Raw genomic sequence first — 22,025 nt, forward strand, 5'->3', positions numbered from 1 at the left:
TCACAATTGGATTACACATTTTCATTGTTCTTAATATGCATGTCAAAATTCGTTTTAATAATATGTTATATATTATTTAATAAAATATTTTACAAATAAAATATTTATTAATCTTTTATCATCTCAACATTTTGCAAATATAGAAAATATGAAGAGGTAATATAATATCTGACCAATTAGTTATATTTTTTTAAACTTATTTTAGTGACATATAATATATTATTGCTTAATATAATAGGTGACGTGTAATATAACCATATTAGTTTTCTAAATATCATAACACATAATGAGTATTATACATCATAAATAGTATTTCTTATTAAATTTTAAAAACAAACAGATAGCATACACGCACATTGTGCAGGACATCAACTAGTGGTAAATGATATTACACATACCTTCAATACAAGATAAAACATTAAAACATTATTTTATTTAGAGTCAGCATATCGCTGATAACATACATAGGCACACTAGAAACCAAAGCATGCATGAAAATCTATCAAACTTGCAAGAGCTTATTAAGGATAAACTTCAATAAGAGCCCTTAAACCCAGTATAGGGGTTATCTTATAGTCACTAAAACCAGCATCTAGAAATAGCTTAGCCCATTCTTTCTCAGTTCTCTCTTTTCCTTTCACCAGTACCATCATCACCATGTCAAAGAAGAGTTGTGTCTCAGTTGACTTCATATTTTCCTTCTGGTTCTCCATCATCAAGTCTATGAGAATTACTTTTCCTTTCTTATCATTGATTGTGATTGCCTCTTTGCATCGCTTAAGTAGTTTCACACATTCCTCTTCATTCCAATCATGCAATATCCACTGTATTCTCATTTGCAAGAACAATAATTAAAAAAAAAAAAAAAGCAGTAAAACTTTGAGAGGCTAGCCACTTAGAAATAATGATATATATATATATATATAATATATAATATATATATATATATATATTATCTTTAGTCCATGCAATTAAAATAATCCCTTTTTGGTGAAGAAAGAACCTTTTTACCCAAATATGTGACAAAATGAAATGCATGAAATGAAACATACCCAATGACATGAAACAAATGTAATATCTTGATATTTCTAAACAAACGTATTATATCCAAATTTCTATTGCCATGTTTTCTAAACAAACATATTCATTTTATTCTTCACATATATGCCATATTTGGTATCAATTGAATGTTATTTACTTTTTATTCATAAACTCATGTTTCACTCAAAATTTTAAATAAGAAATTGAAATTGAAATATTTTATAGATGAAATAATTATCAGTATTTGATAGTATATATTTATATTTTGAAAACATATAGTGCATAATGAGAAAATTTATTTCAATGGTAGATTTATCATGAAACACATCTAATAGAAAGTAATAGAAACCATACTATATTTATATACAATCAAGTTACAAGTGGTGTATCTCGTTATAGTATTACACTACATGATAACTTTTTATAAATTAATATTTTGAAACTGTCACTATTAGATTATATGTTTTTTTTTTCTTAACCTACACCAAAAAAATAAAAATAAAATATTGTCAATCAGATATCATTTACTATATAATCCATAAACTTATATTTTGTGTATAATTTTAAAGTTTAAAACATTTGGTATTAAGCTTTTTATAAATGTTCATTATTAATTTATGATTATTTTAATATTTTGTAAGTATGAAAGAATATAAGAAGACAATATAATTGTAGAAGCTAGACTACACCCGCTTAAGACCGGGGCTAGACCTTGTAACTTTTGGATTGGAAGTTGACCAAACACAATCGAAGCCACAAGGGAGGACTCGAATCTAGTTAGACGCCTTTAACTACTACAAACCATGGTTGGTAGCTGTTCAAAATCAATGACACCATTCCCTCCTAGTAGTATAATAGTTATATTAATTGTTAAAATAAAAGGCAAATTATAACTTATCCACTTGTAATTTGATTGAAATTTAAGTTGCCTACCAGTGGTTTAAAATTTGATACTTTACCCACCTAAGGTTTGATCAAAATTTAAGTTGTTTACCTGTAATTTGAAATTACATAATGCAAGTGTTTCGATGGATTTTTTTTATCTTGTATTTTTATTTTTATTTTTATTTTTATTTTTATTTTTATTTTTATTTTTATTTTTTTAATGTTTTTGGAGGAGAATGACATAAAAGTTAAGCAAAATTACATATTTAGTTTTCTTTTTAACATAAGTGGATTATAGAAATCTAAATGAACTAACCTTAGGTGGTAAAATGTCAAATTTCAAACTATAGGTAGGTAACTTAAATTTCTGCTAAATCACATGTGGTTAAGTTATAATTTGCTTTAAAATAAAAGTGTGGTGGGGCCCAGGGGCGGAGGGAGGGGGGGCATGTGCCCCTCTGAACTTTGAATTTTTTTTACTAATAATATTATAATGACCTAAAATGCCTTATTTCCCCCTCCCCCCCGACACAAAAGACAAAAAAAAAAAAAAAAAAAAAAAAAAATCAATTCACCGTACCTTTACTCAGTAGACTTCTCCTCCTACTACAATTCTAATATATAAAACCAATAGGTCCCACTTAGTAACGATTAAAAGAAAAAAAAATCTCAACATTGAATAGGATAGGAGTCTGAACACACTACACAGTAACTTGATGGACTTTTAAAAACAAAAACGTACAACTATAATATAAAACCATGGGTCTCACTTGGTAATGATTAAAAAAAAAAAAAAAGTTTCATATCCATTAGTGACTTTGGTATTGATTTTACTAGTTACAATAACTACTGTTGAAAGAGCTTTTTCGGCAATGAACATAATTAAAAATCGATTATGCAATTGAATAGGAGATCAGTGGATAAATAATTGCTTAGTCACATATATTGAGAAAGATATATTCAAGACTATTGAGTGTGAAGAAATCATGCAGTGGTTTCAAAATATGAAAAATCGTCGAAGGCGATTGAGTAAAATAAGCTAAGTGTAAAAAAATAAATTAAAGTTTACATTTTATGTTAGATTCTGTATAACAATTACATTATCATATAGTAGTTCATTTATTTTTTTATTAATATTGATTAATTTTTTTAGATTAATTTTTTACTTTCAATCTTGTCTTTTAATTTTGCCCCTCTTGACTTAAATTCCTAACTCCGCCACTGGTGGGGCGAGTATAATAATGTTTGCTGTAATAGGAGAAAGATGCAATGGATTTATCACTAACACTACTACTTTAGGAATGTACAGATCACAACAAGGTAAGTTAGTTATTTTGAAAAAAATTGATTTTTGCCTAGATTTATTGATCATTAAAACTGCCTCTCTTGATGCTTTCAAAAAACCGTGTCTCTTGTCTTTCTATTTAGGTACTGAATAAAATATGGGAAAAAAAAAAAGTTAGAAAAAAGATTTTTATTCTAATGTAAGCAATATGAGAAGAGTCATGCAATTAATTTATATATACAGGACCATTCAAGTACGGGTGGAAACAGCACAAAGATATATTTTACCTTCATAAAAACAGCATCTGCAGGAGGAATTGCCTTAAACATGTCCCCTCCAACATATTTCAAGTTCTTACTCCCTTGAAAGTCAGCAACTACGTGTGGGAGATCAAATACAGTGCACTCTATATCTGGGAATGTGTCGGCAATGGCCTTGGCCACAGTTCCTGTGCCACCCCCAACGTCAACAAATGACTCCAGTCCTTCAAACACCCCCTTACACTTGTCAACCACCACGTTCATGACTAAGCGTGCATCGCTAGCCATAGCCTCACTGAAAAAATTGGCAAATTTTAGTTCATGCCCCCCATAATCCCAAATTGTCTTCCCATGCGCTGTGCCAAATGGTGTAAGATCCTCATTTTGGAACCAAGTGGTCAAATAATTCCACGGCGTTGTCAACATTGGATCAACCATGGCTAGTAAGAAAGGTGTCATACTCAAGGGATTGTCCTTAAGGAGGAGCCTAGAAGGTTCAGTAAGTACGTATGCTTCTTCTTGGTCATTTTCACTAGTGTTTTTTGGAGCAAAGAAGCCAGAGTGGATCAAAATGCGCATGAGGCGGTAGACATGGGGAGATTTTGTAGGGTGGATTGGTAGTGCAGTGATGAGCTCAGAGAGAGTCATGGGTTTGCCATGGTTGTGGATGATATCAGGTATACCTAGTTCAATTGCACATTTAAGGGACATGGAGTTTACGAAGTTGAAAATGTGGTTCCATATGTGGGCTTGAGCATCAAGTAACTCAGTAGCATTTTCACCTGGAACCAATTTGAAACTAAGCTGTTTAGTGCCACTCATTTTGTTTTTTTACATACCAACTCTTTAGAACATTGGGCTTATATATATAATATTGAGAATTGAGTGATTTGCTCATATCCTACCGACATCCAATAGTATTTGGACTACAGAAAAAGGTATAAGAAAACATCTTTTCTTTAAAAATTGATACAGAAAAGACAGAATGAAAAAGACATGTATCCTCATCAGGAATTCAATTAATCAAGAGGTAGGGATGTGCAGAAAACCCACCGATCCATCAAACCCGACCCAATCCAACCCGACCCGTCGGGTTGGGTCAGTTTTTAAGGCTTGGTGGGTTGGGTTGGGTTACAAAAATTTTTTTTATAGTGGGTCAGGTTGGGTTTGGGTCATAAAATTACAAACCCGTCAAACTCGACCCAACCCACTCATATTTAATATATATTTTATATTTAATATTTTTTTAAAATCTATTGTAGGGAACTTATATATATATTTAAATATATATTATATATTTAATAATTTAAAAAAAAAACCAGCTGTAGAGCAGCATTTCTTCGGTTCCTCCTACTAATACTAATTTAATATATATATAAAATATTATATAATTAATAAAAAATTTTAAATAACCAATTCTTCCTATCCTATTTAAAAGTCAATTAGTTCATACAAATCCTAATAAATTACTATTGTTGTTTAGTCATTAGTGTTATTTGCCTTTAAGGAGTTACATTGATACTAATCTTTAGGTTTTTTTAATATATTAATATTTATATTTTTTTCTACTCAATTTAATAATAATAATAATAAAATTTGTCAAACCCATGGGTTCAACCCAACTCAACTCAACCTATGTGGGTTGGGTTGGGTTGGACTTATATGATGGGTTGAGTTGGGTTGAATTATTTTTTACCCACCATGATGGGTTGGGTCAAAAAATCTCTTCAACCCGATCCAACTTGACCCATGCATACCCCTATCAAGAGGGATTGTGAAAATGAATGCAGCTCGCGCTTTATGAAAGTGGGCCCTATGCTATTTCATAATTGAATTCCATAATTATCACGTGAATTCCATTATCTATCTGGCTTCAATTATCCTTGTGAGGAAAGCAGATCTAGCAAATCTAATTGACAAAATTTAAATAAGCATTTAAGAGGTGCAGTGGGGGCAAAAAACACGTGTTGTAATTCCAAACCTACGTAAAGTCCCATTTAGCAAAAGATATTAAAAATAAATAAAAATTTAAATCATTTCAACTTTGCATAATATGTCATATGATTCATTTTGATGAAAGAATTATAGGTAATGTCGTCTTGTTAGAAATGTTCTCAAATTCTTATTAGGACATTAATGGGTTTTCTTCATAGGAAAGTAAAAAAATTTAGCTTCCATTGTTTAAGAATTAATTGAGTATTTTTTGTCCATCAAGAAAGATAATTGAAAGGTATTTTTGTAAATAGTTTGATTACTTTTGCTTAAGAGTCCCTGCACATTGGGAGATGAGAAAACTCCTTAAAGAACACAAGCGAGTGAGTTTTTTTTTTTAAATAACTTAGTAGATTTTTTATTTGAGGTTGAAGGATACCCATGATTGTGTGTTAAGAGTTTGTTTGTTTTATGTGTGTAAGGTTTATGACATTTTTTTATGTTTGTAAGTATGTGAATTTTGGTTAAACGTGGTTGTAATATATTTATATTGTTGATAGAAGATTTTGTCTAGAATTTCTCGTAGATGTAGGTTTGGAATTACAACACATTTTTTTTGCCCCCACTGCATCTCTTAAATGCTTATTTAAATTTTTTCAATTAGATTTGCTAGATCTGCTTTCCTCATTAGGATAATTGAAGCCAGATAGATTATGGAATTCACGTGATAATTATGGAATTCAATTATCCGGAATTCAATTAACTTATTTTAGTGACATATAATAATTAATTTCTAAATATAATAGATGACGTGTAATATAACAAAATTAATTTTCTAAATATCATAACACATCATGAGTATTATACATCATAAATATTATTTCTTATTAAATTTTAAAAACAAACTGATAGTGTATACGCACATTGTGCAGGACATCAACTAGTGGTAAATAATATTGCACATACTTTCCATACATGATAAAACAGGAGAAAATGGACAAATGCCCCTTTCAAAAAACAATCTAGCATTTTGCTCATTTTTCCAAACTAATTAGGGAAATGCCCATCTTTTGAAACTTAATTTTCTCAAAATCGAATTATAAAAAAAAAAAAAAAATTTGGAGCTCTATAATGGCGTTTTAAGGAGTCTATAGTGACGTTTTAAAGACTTATAGTGGCGTTTTGTAATCCGATCTCCATGAAGTTGAGTTATATGCAATTTTTTTTTTTCTTTTTTTTTACCTATAACTCGGCTTCATGGAAATCGAATTACAAAACGCCACTATAGGTCCTTAAAACGTCACTATAGAATCCTTAAAAATGTCACTATAGGGCTTAACTCGATTTTGAGAAAATCAAGTTTCAAAAGATGGGCATTTCCCTAATTAATTTGGGAAAGAAGGCAAAATGCTATATTGTTTTTTTGAAATGGACAAAAGCCAATTTTTTCCTGATAAAACATTAATACATTATTTTATTTAGAGTCAGCATATCACTGATAACATACATAGGCACACAAGAAACCAAAACATGCATGAAAATCTATCAAACTTGCAAGAGCTTATTAAGGATAGACTTCAATAAGAGCCCTTAAACCCAGTATAGAGGTTATCATATAGTCATTAAAACCAGCATCCAGAAATACCTTAGCCTATCCTTTCTCAGTTCTCTCTTTTCCTTTCACCAATACCATCATCACCATGTCAAAGAAGAGTTGTGTCTTAGTAGACTTCTCATTTTCCTTCTGATTCTCCATCATCAAGTCTATGATAATTACTTTTCCCTTCTTATCATTGACTGTGATTGCCTCCTTGCATCGCTTAAGTAGTTTCACGCATTCCTCTTCATTCCAATCATGCAATATCCACTATATTCTCATTTGCATGAACAATAATAAAAAAATTATAAAAAAAAACACTAAAACTGCTGTGAGAGGTCAACCACTTAGAAATAATGATATATTTTTTTATTCTTTTCTTATTATTTTCTTTAGTCCATGCCATTAAAATAATCCTTTTTTGGCCAGGGAAGAAACTTTTTCATCCAAATATGTGGCAAAGTGAAATGCATGAAATGAATCATACCCAATGGCATGAAACAAACGTAGTATTTTGATATTTCTAAACAAACATAATATTTTCAAATTTCTAATCCCATGTTTTCTATATATTCTTGACATATATGCCATATTTTGTATCAATTGAATGCTATTTACTTTTTACTCATAAACTCATTTTTCACGCAAAATTTTAAATAAATAAAAAACTGAAATTGAAATATTTTATAGATAAGATAATTATCAGTATTTGATAGTAGATACTTATATTTTGAAAACATATAACGCATGATGAGAAAATTTATTTCGATGGTAGATTTGTAATGAAACACATCTAATAAAAAGTTATTGATCATTGATAAAAGTTAGATATGTTGTAACTTGAACCAAACTATATTTATATACAATCAAGTTATAGGTGGTGTGTATCTCTTTATAGTATTATACTACACAATAAATTTTTATTAAATTTTTATTTTGAAATTCTCACTATTGGATTTTTTTTTTTCATTTCTAAACATACAGCAAAAAAAAAAAATTGTATTAATCAGATGTCATTTACCATGTAATTCATATACTCAAAACACCATGCCTCCTGTCTTTCTCCTTAGGGACTAAATAAAATATGGGAAAAAAAAAAGTGACAAAATATTTTTATTCTAATGTGAGCAATACGACCATTCAAGTACGGGTGGAAACATGGTTGTCAAAATCCCGATCTGGATTTTACGATCCTACGATTTTACGATCTCACCTACCCAAAACGATCTAAATCTTTCAAGGATCTTTGCGATCGTTCAGGATTGGTAGGATCGTACGATTCTGACAATCCCAAACAACCTTGGTTTCTTGTAATCTTCTTTAATTTGATAGAAGGTTCAGTTGGACCCAAATGAAAAATAAATCCCAATAGATCAAGTTTTTCCACTCTAATATAGAGAGAGTATCAGTTAGACTCAAATAAAAAATATTCCAATAGAGTATCACATTTTGAGATTTTTGGCATCTTTAAATAATGCTACAAATGAATGTAGTAATGTATGGTAATTATATCAATAAATGTATAATTTATGTGATTATTTAACATACCAATGTGTATTTTTTGTTTTTTCTCAAATAATGTAGGATCTTACGATCCACGATCCGATCCTACGATCCACGATCTCACCTACCTCCCACGATCCTATGTAGGATCCCGATTTTGACAACCTTGGGTGGAAACAGCACAAAAATATATTTTACCTTCATAAAAACAGCATCTGCAGGAGGAATTGCCTCAAAATGTCCCCTCTTAACATATTTCAAGTTCTTACTCCCTTGAAAGTCAGCAACTACGTGTGGGAGATCAAATACAGTGCACTCTATATTTAGGAATGTATCGGCAATGGCCTTGGCCACAGTTCCTGTGCCACCTCCAACGTCAACAAATGACTCCAATCCTTCAAACACCCCCTTACACTTGTCAACCACCACGTTCATGACTAAGCGTGCATTGCTAGCCATAGCCTCACTGAAAAAATTGGCAAATTTTAGTTCATGCTCCCCATAATACCAAATTGTCTTCCCATGCGTTGTGCCAAATGGTGTAAGATCCTCATTTTGGAACCAAGTGGTCAAATAATTCCACGGCGTTGTCAACATTGGATCAACCATGGCTAGTAAGAAAGGTGTCATACTCAAGGGATTGTCCTTAAGGAGGAGCCTAGAAGGTTCAGTCAGTACTCATGCTTCTTTTTGGTCATTTTCACTAGTGTTTTTTGGAGCAAAGAAGCCAGAGTAGATCAAAATGCGCATGAGGCGGTAGACATGGGGAGATTTTGTAGGGTGGATTGGTAGTGCAGTGATGAGTTCAGAGAGAGTCATGGGTTTGCCATGGTTGTGGATGATATCTGGTATACCTAGTTCAATTGCACATTTTAGGGACATAGAATTTACGAAGTTGAAAATGTGGTTCCATATGAGGGCCTGAGCATCAAGTAGCTCAGTAGCATTTTCTCCGGGGACCAATTTGAAACTAAGTTGTCTAATGCCACTCATTTTGTTTTTCTACATACCAACTCTTTAGAAAATTGTACGGAAACATTTTAATTGTAATTTGCGAACATGCAACTATCATTTAAGGATTGGTCAAAAGAAAAGATTCGGAAATTTTTTAGTTATAGTTGAGACAGAAACGAAAAAGAATGGGCCCATGATGTCTTGTATGATTTCTTTTGTTTAATGATAGATAGTCTCCCATTCAGCAAGGAAATTAAAAAAAAAAAAAAATTAAATCATTTCATCTTCGTATTATGGGGGAAAATGGGCAAATGCCCTTTTTGGGCAAAATAAGCAGCGTTGTGCCCTCTTTGTCCAACTAATCAGGGAAATGCCCCTGTTTTATAACTCGATAAATGTAAAATCGAGTTATGTGAATAACTCGATCACACTATAATCGAGTTATGTTCAGCTTTTTGCCACACTGGTTGTCCAGCATGGCATTTGGTCTGTTTAAACCCTACATAACTCGATTATAAGGAAAATGAGTTATATAATCGACTATGTAGATCTCGAGTTATGCTTTTGTTAAAGCTTTGCGCACTGTCTTGGTGTCAAGCGTATGGGTTCAAGTCGTTTAATATAACTCGATTAACTAAATGTCGAGTTATAAAGGATACTCGATCTTCGTAAAATTGAGGTATTCTCTTATATTTCTTCTCCTCCCATTCACAGTGTCTCGCTTTCTGTCTGAACTGAGTTCCACTCTGCTCCGCACAGCTACTTCCGGGCTGAACTAAAATTTGTATCACCTCAGGTAAAAAACTTTCACCAAAATTTTATGGCAATGGTATTTTCATTTGATATTGTACTGAATTTTAAATTTTTTGGTTGAATGAGTGTGAAGTACATTGGTGTGATTTTGGTTGTTTGTTGTAGTTACTGAATTTTTATTTTTTTGGTTGAATGAGTGTGAAGTAAGTACAGTGGTGTGATTTTGGTTGTTTGTTGTAGTAAACGTTGGTCACAAGAGAATGAAATCTTTATTGTAGCAACATTTTGTATTGCACATAATCAGCATTGGTCATAATCATATAGGCAGTGTACATAATCATCATTGGTCTAGACATTAACAACAACATTTTGTATTGCACACAACGTGTAGACATTAACAACGTCTAATGTATATTGTCAAATGTTAGTGTTAGTATTTCATTTTTAGCATGTAGTAGTACACAAATTTATGACTGTCTTTGTCATGTACCATTTTATGCAGCATCACATTATTTACCAACAGTTGATGCACACTGTTAACTTGATCATTTGTTGTTATTATATTCAGCGTCAATGTCTGGTTCTGGCAACCCACAACTCTATAGGCCTCACGATGTGTTCACTGTTATGGGTTGTTGCTGGGTATTGGAAGATGAGTTCAGCTATCCAATTAATCCAAATCTACGAAATAGTGCTTACGTTCACAATACCATGAGACAGGAGTGGGATTGGTTATTTCGTGAACAGCAAATGTTTTATGATGAGTTGGTTGGTTTTAAGTTATCAGTGCCTCAGCGACTCACATCGCAGATGCCTAGAGACACGATCGATGAACTTCGTAAAGCATTGAATCTAATAAGAGAAGAAAATAATCGAATGAAGATACGTATTAATCGATATCGAACCCAAGTTGAGATTCGAGAATCAATGGAGGGAGGGTGGTACGAGCACGCACAATTCATGCAATCACTTCTTGCTGATCCCATTTATCAGTTAGACGTGGAGATGTCAGATGAAGAGTAATTGTATCGTGTTGTAATTAGACTTTGTTGTTGAACTATTTAGTTTAACTATGTGTATTGCAAAGAAGGTTGTGTATTTATTTACGTGAAGACTATTCAGCATTCTTATCTTCATCTGACATGACTTGACGAGACTGTGCCGAGCTCCGTTAAATGTATCATAAACTTTTCAGGGATTCTCTGCATCCTTGAAGGCAGTGCATTGCAAAATGATGCATACTGTGTATTGACGTGCGTGTAGGTGATATGACTGGACAGGGTTCAACAGTGCGAAGCTGTTGAGTAGCACATGCAGCACTGTGAACATCAGTGTAGCAATGGTGGACAGCTCACTCCTAAAATTGATGCATAAACTTCCCAGGGATGCTCTGTGTACTCACGTGAGTGTGGATGGGTACTTGTGGTCAGGGTTCAACAGTGCTGAGCTATCCACTGTAGCTACAGTCATTACTCCCTATGGTGGTCTTTGGCAAGTGGGATTGAAGAAAGCAGATAAGAACATTGTAAACTAGAAACTTGGTTGGGAGGATTTCGTTGTATACCATTTTATCTGTTATGGTTAATTTTTAGTTTTCAAATATGAAGGAAATTCAAGCTTCGATGTTCTTATATTTGATAAGACTGCCACTGGGATTCAATATCCACCCAGCAAAAACTGTAAATTGGAAGATAATCAGGTAGAAATAATAGACTTAGATGAAGCTAATACAAACATATCTCCCTCAGATGATTTAACCACAAAACATGAAGTCAGAGAAAAGTTTGTTACGGAAATGTTTTCTAGCATGTCTAGAGGAAGAGAGAGAGCAATCAATGCAGCTGAAAAGTTCGAGCCTAAAAATCCTTCTTTCATGGATATCTCGTGGCCGCATAATATGGTAAGCCTTTATACATAATGTGATCATGATGTTGTCTTAAATATGGCCTTGAAACATATATGCTTTAATGCTTAGTTGTTTCTCCTTCTTGTGCAGTATGTACTTGCTGAATTTTCTACCAAGTATATTATTCGGAAGCAATTTGTCACACTTTAATGTCTTGTGCTATTACTTCTATCAAAACTTAATCAGCAATGAGTTTCGAGAAGGGATGGGTTGCATTTTCGAAAGACAATCATTTAGAAGAAGGAAATGTCAGTGTCTTCGAGGTGATCGAGAGGAAGCCTGTTGTGGTGCTTAGTGTCTCAATATTTCACGTGGTTGACCATCAGAGTTCGTACTAGGATAACCTGTTTAAATTTTAAACTAGTGATGTTTATGCTTATATCTGATGGATATGGTTTTATGACTTTTCTCTTATGAGTTTGGTATGTCTTGTTGAAGACTATTCAGCATTCTTATGCTTCATCTGACATGACTTGACGAGATAGTGCCGAGTTGTGTTAAATGTATCATAAACTTTTCAGGGACGCTCTGCATCCTTGAAAACGGGGCATTGCAAAAGGATGCATATTTGTATATTGACATGCGTGTAGGTGATATGACTAGACAGGGTTCAACAATGCGAAGCTGTTGAGCAACACATGCAGCATTACGAACATCAGTGTAGCAACGGTGGACAGCTCACCCCCAAAATTATAATGAACCAATTCAGGGATGCTCTACCTCCTTGAAAACGGTGCATTGCAAAGGGTTGCACATCTATGTATTCACGTGAGTGGGGATGGGTACTTGTGGTCAGGGTTTAACATTGTCGAGCTGTTAAGCATCACATGTAGAACTACGAACATTAGTGTAGCAATGGTGGACAGCTCACCTCCAAAATTTTGCTTACACTTTTGAAAACAGTGCATTGCAAAAGGTTGCATATCTGTGTATTCACATGAGCATAGATGATATGACTGAACAGGGTTCAACAGTGCCGAGCTATTGAGTAGCACATGCAGAATTGCGAACATGACTTGGCTGAACAATGCCGAGCTGTGTCAACCTTCTCCAACCTCACTTGACCATTGTATTGTATTATGATCAGCGAGTGTAGCAACATTAGAGAGTTTTATCCCCATATTCCCTTACAAAATTTTCAGTGAGTCTTTGCGAGTATAAGATGTAGTTACATTTTCTCAACATCAATGTAAAATTACACAAGTGCAACTATGCTTCCAAGGTTTACATCAATGGATTCCGATCATCACAATTGCAACGTTAGGGAGCTATGGAGCAATGCTACAACAAACTAATAAGTTGAATGAAACATTTTAGAGCCTGATTAGGCTTTTAGGCATTTGCCCTATTTTTAGTAAGCCAAATATCATCGTAATGACGACCTTGTATGAGGCATATAGATTTTCAGTGAGTGAGTGGTTAGTCTAGTTTGGATGAGTCTGTATGTAATGTATCTATATAAAGTAGTACACTAGTAGAAGTAAGATACACGGATATGTTTATATGATACAACGACTAAAACAACTCATATAAATGAATTATTCGTATTATTGAATCATGTGTGGTTGGTCTGTGTGGTTTGGATTAGTCTGTATGTATTGAATCTATTAAATTTTCCTACAAGTAATGTGCAATAAATCTAATTTGGGTGAAAGGATTTTATGTGTGTAACATTTCAAGTTACACAAATAGAATATTGGAAATATCAACATATCTAACTGGAGGCATTTCACTTCCTAAGATTTTTCCTACATTACAAAGCGGAGGACATTGTCCAACCAAAGCAGAAGAATCATATGTAGCAACAAAGAACAGCATGGAAAACAAGAGAAACTGATTTCATATAAACTTAGCCAAAACTAATGAACAGTTAATCTGTAGAGTTGCAAAAGTTGAACGTACATAATCATCATTTGTCAAACATTAACAACAACATTCTATATTGCACAGAATGTGTAGACATTAACAACAATGTCTAATGTTCGTAGGTAGAAATTTTTGGAAATCATCATTGCTTGAATCTGAGAATTCTGAAATATCTCTTTCATCATCTAACACAGTAATTTCATTAATAGACTTGACGGCTCGCTATTGTGCCTTCCCCTTTAGATGCTTCCTAGCTTTTTGGATTGCGTGAAAACGGTCTAGTCGCCTTTGCATTTGATTGTTCTCTTGTTCAAGACAAGCAAGTATGTTGGCAGGTTCATCTCTAGGTAACTCGGCTGAGCGTGCCTTAGGAACTCGTAACCCGTAACTTGTGCCATCGACAATACACCTCTAACTCACACCTCTTCTCGTATAGGGTTAACCATGGTGGTTCTGCTACGATGAACTCTATTGCGGTGGTATCTGTACTTAGTTTTGTAGGTTTGTCAACCATGATGTGCCCGACGCTTCCAAGACTCTCGTACGTGTATATTGGCATATTAATGAAATCTCTCTTCTTTCCAACCCATTTCCCTCCATAGTGGTCTGTTGGAACTTGTGATGATTCATTTGTTTAAGTAGATCCAAACTTGTTTCGCATTGTACGATTTGATGTTGAGACATTGTGACTCATAGCTGAATCAATCTACGAAGTTAGCGGGGTAGATAGAAGATCATTATTGTGGTGCATTTATAACCTAATTTCATGGGCTTGCATTACAATTTCAGTTATTAGGGCTTGTCAATGAACAACCAGGATGGAAAAACACTATATCAACAGGATTTTAAATGTTTCCAATGTCACATCAAAGGTGGGCAATAGTTGCAACATTAAATGTAAATGGGACATCTGTGCATCGAATTTGACAATTCTGTATTCACGTGAGTGTTGGTGTGAAATAGTGCTGAGCCGTTGAGCAACACGTGTAGAATTGCGAACATGACTTCACTAAACAGCCACATCATTTGGCTCATGTGCTGTGATTGAAGGAATTTGAGTTGACTATAGTTGGTGCTACAGCAGGAGGCTAGTGACGAGCTCTCAAAGTTCGAACTTGGTCATCTTGAAACTTCGCTATATTAATTATGTTTCGTCTATCACGCTGAAATTACACTATATTAATTTATTAATTGTGTTTGGTATTTCAGAAAACAGATCCTGAAGATCACATTGTTTATTATTTTTGGTCATTCTCAAGGTGTTTAAACATCACGGTGTTTATTATCTTTGGTCATTAAACATTTAGAGATTAAAAGCATCACTTTGCTCTTAGAACCATCACTCTTACAAATTATGCAATCCTACAGCTTGAAACACTGAAATATCTCTTGTAATCGTAGCCAATTAATATGACACTGCAGATTTGGAATACACATTTACTCAACTGTTCGATCAAAGATCATGGTCATATACGTTCGATTATGGCAACTAAATCAAAGACTCGCCAGTTTCATGTGCAGCCCAACTGGAACTGACTTTGAAAAGTGTTTTACCTTTGATGTTGGTGCCTTGAGGTCATTGTTATATCTGTTTAATTGTGCTTCGTCCTTCATAAAACATTAAACTTCACGGTATTTATTATCACGGTGTTTATTATCTTCAGCTCACTGTTATCTATACTATTATGTATACAACCTCCCCCTGTTTGGATTCCTCATATTTTAGTTCAAAAATGCCCTCATACTCTTATGTTTAAGTAGAGACAAAACTAAGAGACAATCCGGTAACAATGCAACTGTAACTCTCACTAATACATTAACCAAAATACCCTCATCATACTCACCTACAAGTTTTCAAGTAATGTGGATAAATATGTAAATTAAAATTCCTACACTTTAAGACCCACAAACTCACGTACACTACTAGTTTCGATCTCACTTTCTATCTCTGACTCTTCTTCGGATTGAAGGCAGTTAATTTAGCTCTACATCCTCCTTTATTTTTGTTTAGATTGAAGACATTTACTGTTAAAGGCTTCAACAAGTTTTTAGGTTCTATCTTTTTACGGTGGGTTATTATCGTGGTTGACTTCAAGATTTTAAATAGGAGGGTTTGTGCCTGAAATGGCTTCTTGAAAAATAATACTGGTAAAGTAATTTTTGTAGTGTTTTTTTATTTATTTTTTTTTTGGAATTTACGGTATTTTATTAAGGGAATTAAGCTACTTGGATGAGAATTAAGACTGCTTGTTTTGCATTTACGTGTGTAGCCCATTGTCCATGATTTGATTCAACAAGGCTCTCTCTACTTATGCGTGTAGGTACTTATATATTATTTTTTTTCTATTTTGGTCCAATAACGTAATATTTAATGTAATTTTAGATTGCTAACACTTTTTCTAGTTTTTGGGTTCTAGATTTGGTGAACAATTTGGGTGCAATTGCGAGGTCTGGGACCAGGGAATTTATCCAGGCATTGCAGGCCGGAGCGATGAATGTGTGCATGATTGGTCAATTTGGGGTTGGGTTTTAAGGGAATTAAGCTGCTTGAAGTGGTAATTTATGCTACTTTCTTTGTACTGTAATTTACGCTAATTCTTGTTCGAGGGTATTATGTAAACAAATTTTTCCATGTTATTTATGCTATTTTTGTAAATGTAATTTATGCCACTTTTTTTTACAGGGTATTATTATATATTTGATGTATCGTGTTAATAGTTACCCAATTGAAACGTCACATGAAGTGATTAATATCCATCATCCTTGTACACAAATTTCTGTTGTATCATAAATTATAGGGTTTTCTTTTTTATAATTATTGATCTACATCTCTATAAATGTGGGATAGTTTTTGAAACAGCACATGTAGTTTTCACATGATTCCATTATCTAATATGACTCGAATTGGGGCAATAGTAATGGACTGATGAGGGTAGTGTGAGAAAGTTTGCGTACATATTCACTTGAAGTAGTTTGATAGGACTAGACTTGGCACAATAGAGTAGCTGGCGTATCCAGTTACCCTATTTTATTTATTTTCTTTTTATTTTTTTTTTCTGGGAATGACTTATCACCCATTGTAGTTATTATTGCTATTGTAGTTATTATGACTATTACTGGTCGCTAACCCATGCGATGCATGGAGCAATTGAACAACATGATGAAGATTAACATTCTATAAGATTAACATTCGTATACTCCATTGCAGTAGCGCGAAATCAATACACTCAATATTTGATTAAAAAAAAAACCATTAGACCTAATGCAGGAGTGCATGACATCGTGCCAAGTGTTGCTTTTTTCCTTTTTGGATGAGTCTGCATTGCAAGGTTTCATCAATAAATTTCGTAATGAAAATATGATGCATGACGTATAGTCCAGACGGGGACCAAATTCATAATAATATAACTGCTGATTTAAGAGCGACAACAATATCCAATCAGTGGAAAATACATGATACCATGTTCTTCAAACTGCCACTAAAATAACAAAATATACAACTGGCTGAAAGCCATTTAATAGAACTGTCATACAATTCTCCAAATACGCTACAGCAACTAATACAAATTCGTCCCCTTCTTGGGTACAATGGCTAATGGCAATCATCAAGAGTCAGATGATGGAGAAGGTGGAACAGCACGTTTATAGTCAGCTAAGTCCACTCGCAGAACTGCAACCTCGACAAAAAGACCATATAGAAGCTGCCCATGGGCTGCTTGAGTCGTCATAATGGTCTCCATCATACCACGAAGAGAGGGAGGAGGAGGGCCTATATGCACTGCAGCAACAGTGTCAACATCTACCTCATCATCACCATCCTCGGCAGATGCAGCTGTGGGATCCCCATGCATGTCCTCAGGTGGAACATCTCCAATAGTAGATCGTACTTGTGTTCTCTTGGATGAACCAACACTGGGGTCGACAAACTTCTTTTGGGCACTTCGTTGTTTCAGAAATTTGGCTCCTATGGGGGCTTGGATGTGAACCAAATCTTGGGAAGGAAAGTTCGTTAATCCTAAATATTTGAGGACCCTATGGATGAGAACTGGAAAAAACAAAGAATTCCTCTTATAGTTGCTCCTACACACCTCCACAACGGTTTCAATGAAAAGGGAAAGAAAACAAATGGAACTATTGGTGACAAGGGCGTAAAGAAAGAAACACCCGTCTACAGGGATTGTATGGATATGAGAGATAGGGTAAATGTTGTGACAAGCTATCCTAAAGAAGATATAATTAAGCTTAATCAACTCACCGGTCCTAATACTTCGGTCAAAACCCCGAGTGACAGATCGTCCACAAAGGACATCCATAACATCATCAATATGAGGAGACCTAGAGTATGGATAAGTAGGTGTACGAATTATAGGTACATCAAGAGCTTTAGAGACTCGCTCCCTAGTTATTGTAAACGGTACACCACATATGCATGATGCCACTTTGTGACCACCAAGCTCCTCATGCATCGAGAGATTTGAATAGAATTCTCTAATTAAGTCAGTTGGAGGGGGATGTGTGTTTGTAGACAGGGACAGCCAATGCCTAGACTGTAGATTCTCACGGACAGAAGGATGCAGGTCATGTAGATTGATTTGCCTTTCTCCCCAAATACGCCTACGCTTAAGCAAGGTTTCAAAGGTTTGCTCATTTTCGGGCATGAGGAACCTTAATTGATCAAACACCACTTCAGGTTCGAATGCACCTTTGGATTTTCCCCTTTTAGCCCTCTTCGGAGCCATAACTAATTGATGGTCAGCAGTGGAAACACGATCAGGGATAAAAAGAACAGAACCAAAAACCGCATTACGAAGAGATAAACACAACATTCATACTACCTAACCCATTCATATTTTCATAGCCAAACAGATCATTTCATCACAATCTACATAGACAATGAAGTTTGAAGCAGAGAACAACAATTGGAGAATAACGCACTACCATGTGTAGAAAATCATCCATACAATGTACTGTCTAGAGCAGTTTACATACAATGAAAAAACAATATTCTTATGATCAATCAACAAGTTTAGTTGGTGAAATAAAAATAATGTATTTTGGTCCGAGTCAATAATTTGAAGATAGAGACCTAGAGTATATACACTTTAGTTGAACTCAAAGAGCCAACATGCAATTTGTTAACATGCTAAATTTTGTGAAAATGATAAATAATGTCACGCACCGATAGCAAGCATTCTAACAACAATAATATTATACAGGAAACATCTTTAGCACTAGGATGTAGGACCTGACACATTTTCGAAATTGGTAGCTACATGTAGTAAGTTTCACAAACAAATAAAAAACCGTAAATTGCACAATGTATAGTTTAGACATACAAACAGCATAAGGAGTACCACACAGTTACATCATGGAGCCACTGGCAAGTTCACCCCCAAGGAAGGAGACTACTCGAAGACAACCTACGAGATAAGCAAGTAACCTTACTAACAACAAAGCATTTGACTAGCCAAACACCCAATTTCATCACAATCTACATAGACAATGAAGTTTGAAGCATCATCCAAAAATGAATAGAGAATAACACACCACCAATGTGTAATTTTAAAGATAATAAAGGTTAAAAGAGTCTTACTACATAAAATCTTCGAAGAATTTGCGCGGAAAATCGTCGATTCTAGCCAGATGCAGCTCAGACCAATTGAAGATGTAACTTCGGATTGCTGCAAATTCTGCAGAACTAGGGGAGAGTTTATAATGGTGGGTAATCACGTATCTCAATTTCCAAATAATCGAGTTATAAAGATACTCGATAATACGTAAATCGAGTTATGTGCAGCGTGGTCCCAGACCCGTTTAAAAGGGTCTTCCACATAACCCGATTATTTGTAAATCAAGTTATGTGTAGTGTAATGCAAACAAGTCCTTTAGTTCATTTGCTCTTCTTGGTCCATTTCTGTCCACTTCAGTCCCTTAGGTCTACTTTAGTCCATTTGGTCCATTCAGTCCACTTTGTTCAATCGCTCTTGCTGGTCCATTTTGGTCCACTTCCGTCCCTTAGGTACACTTTAGTCCATTCGGTCCTTTTGGTCCACTTCGGTCTATTAGGTCCATTTTGTTGAATCTGGTCCAGTTCAATCCAATTCAGACCATTTGCTATAGATGTGCAGCGTGGTCCCAGACCCAGCCCAGATATTTGGACTGATCCAGATGCAATCCAAGAGCAATCCAAGTGCCCAGAAGGGTCTGACATAACCCGATTATTCATGAATCAAGTTATGTGCAGTGTAACACAAACAAGTCCACTTTGGTCATTTGCTCTTTTTGGTCCATTTCGGTCCACTTCAGTCCCTTAGGTCTACTTTAGTCCATTTGGTCCATTCAGTCCACTTTGTTCAATCGCTCTTGCTGGTCCATTTTGGTCCACTTCCGTCCCCTAGGTACACTTTAGTCCATTCAGTCCTTTTGGTCCACTTCGGTCTATTAGGTCCAATTCAGACCATTTGCTACAAAACTCGATCCTCTTGGTCTAGTTTAGTCCATTTTGTTCCACTTCAGTCTATTGTTCCCAAATAGACACTTAGCTGGTTTAAGCATGCCTAACTTAGGGCTGTCCAAACATATCCGATGACCCGACCCACCCGGAAACACGACCGGAACCGATCCGAAACCGGCCGACCCGAGCTATTTCGGCGGTCGGCGGCGGATTTTCTCCACCAGAAACCGACTCCGGTGGGTCAGTTTCGGTTTCTCTCCCCAAAAACCCGAAAAACCCGAACCGACCGGCGAAAACCCATAATCCGGCGAAAAACCCAAATTCCGGTGATAAAAACCTAGATCTCGGCCAAAAAACCCGGATTCAGGCGCTATTTCACGTAGATCTGACTAAATTTTGAGCGAACCTAGCGAAATCTCATCAAATCCAGTGAGATTACTGCCGGATCTGGCGAAATCTCATAGATTCCGATGAGATTTTCGCCGGATCTGGGTTTTTCTGACCTTTTTTCGCAGTTTCCTCGTCGTTTTTTTGCTATTTTCTTAGATCTTTGATTCCAACCAACTCGTCCGCGCACCCGTTGAAGTCTGATCTGCCCGACCCATTTACTCCGGCGGTCGGCGGCAGGTGAGTTTTTCCAAAACCCGATTCCGTCGGGTCGGTTCAGGGTTGGGCACAAACCCGACCCGGACCGACCCGTGGACAGCCCTAGCCTAACTTAAGTTGAGTCTAGAACAATTTGATTGAATTAGTAAATGAACTGAATTTTGTGTTATTTCATCCTAATCTATATATATATATATATATATATATAAAACCGAAACTTTTGAAACTCCCACAATTTTCCACGTCACCACATCATTATTTTTTTTTTTTGAATAAAATTATTTAACATTTATTTACCCCATACATTGCCTAAAGAGAGTTGGAAACCAAAAATTATTCCCATACGTTGCCTAATAATAGTTGGAAACCAATACATTAACCAAAGTAGAGTTGAAAACTGATTACAACTCAACAAATTATCCACCGTCCTACAACTATAAATATCTATATATATATAATATACAATAACAACAATGTACAAGCTGAAAAAGAATGAAGAGCCATGATAATTGAAAGAGCTATATTTAGGATTTTTTTTTTTTTTTTTTGGCTTTTGCTTTTGTGCCACTGCTAATAGAATTAGACATACAATGAAGTTGGTGTGGCTGGCTGTTGCTAACATGCTCACAGCTCAAGCATGGCTCCATGCAACCATATAATACCTATGGTATTCTTTTTTCATGGTTTAATTTTGCTATGGTATTGAATTACTGCTTTGCCTCAAGTCTCGCATCTTAAGCTTGGTACCCTTTTTTTTTTCATCTATATTATATATATATATATATTTTCTAATCTACGTTCTTTTAATTCTTCTGTTACTCCATTTGGTTTTGGTGAACATGTCGGATATTTGAAATAGGTACATTTGATTTTGCGCCTGTGATTGTTTTTAATCTTTTATGTCAAATTTTTTATTTGCTTTCATATGTGCCTGAGATTTTTTTCTCTATCTTATTCTTTTGTTATGTTTAGGATTGATTTTC

General features: G+C 34.8%; 1 protein-coding gene and 1 pseudogene across 1 annotated transcript; both read right to left on the reverse strand.

Annotated features, from left to right (window-relative positions):
* Positions 1-291: 291 nt before the first annotated feature.
* LOC126695624 (probable O-methyltransferase 3) lies at positions 292-4,319 on the reverse strand. Its single transcript, XM_050392450.1, has 2 exons — positions 3,499-4,319; positions 292-824 (listed from the first exon to the last, which is right to left on the reverse strand). Exons 1-2 carry the CDS (start codon positions 4,291-4,293, stop codon positions 522-524), a joined length of 1,098 nt encoding a protein of 365 aa, XP_050248407.1. The 5' UTR covers positions 4,294-4,319; the 3' UTR covers positions 292-521.
* A 2,648-nt stretch (positions 4,320-6,967) lies between these two features.
* Positions 6,968-9,496, reverse strand: LOC126695627 (probable O-methyltransferase 3; annotated as a pseudogene).
* Positions 9,497-22,025: the final 12,529 nt, after the last annotated feature.

This window comes from Quercus robur, chromosome 8, assembly GCF_932294415.1.
Source record: "Quercus robur chromosome 8, dhQueRobu3.1, whole genome shotgun sequence".
In the NCBI taxonomy this organism is placed as follows: domain Eukaryota; kingdom Viridiplantae; phylum Streptophyta; class Magnoliopsida; order Fagales; family Fagaceae; genus Quercus; species Quercus robur.

Coding starts and splice junctions, on each gene's coding strand:
- LOC126695624 (XM_050392450.1), bottom strand. CDS start 4,293: ATGAGTGGCACTAAACAGCTTAGTTTCAAATTGGTTCCAGGTGAAAAT. Junction 825..3,498: donor CAGATGCTGTTTTTATGAAG/GTAAAATATATC, acceptor ATGAGAATACAG/TGGATATTGCATGATTGGAA.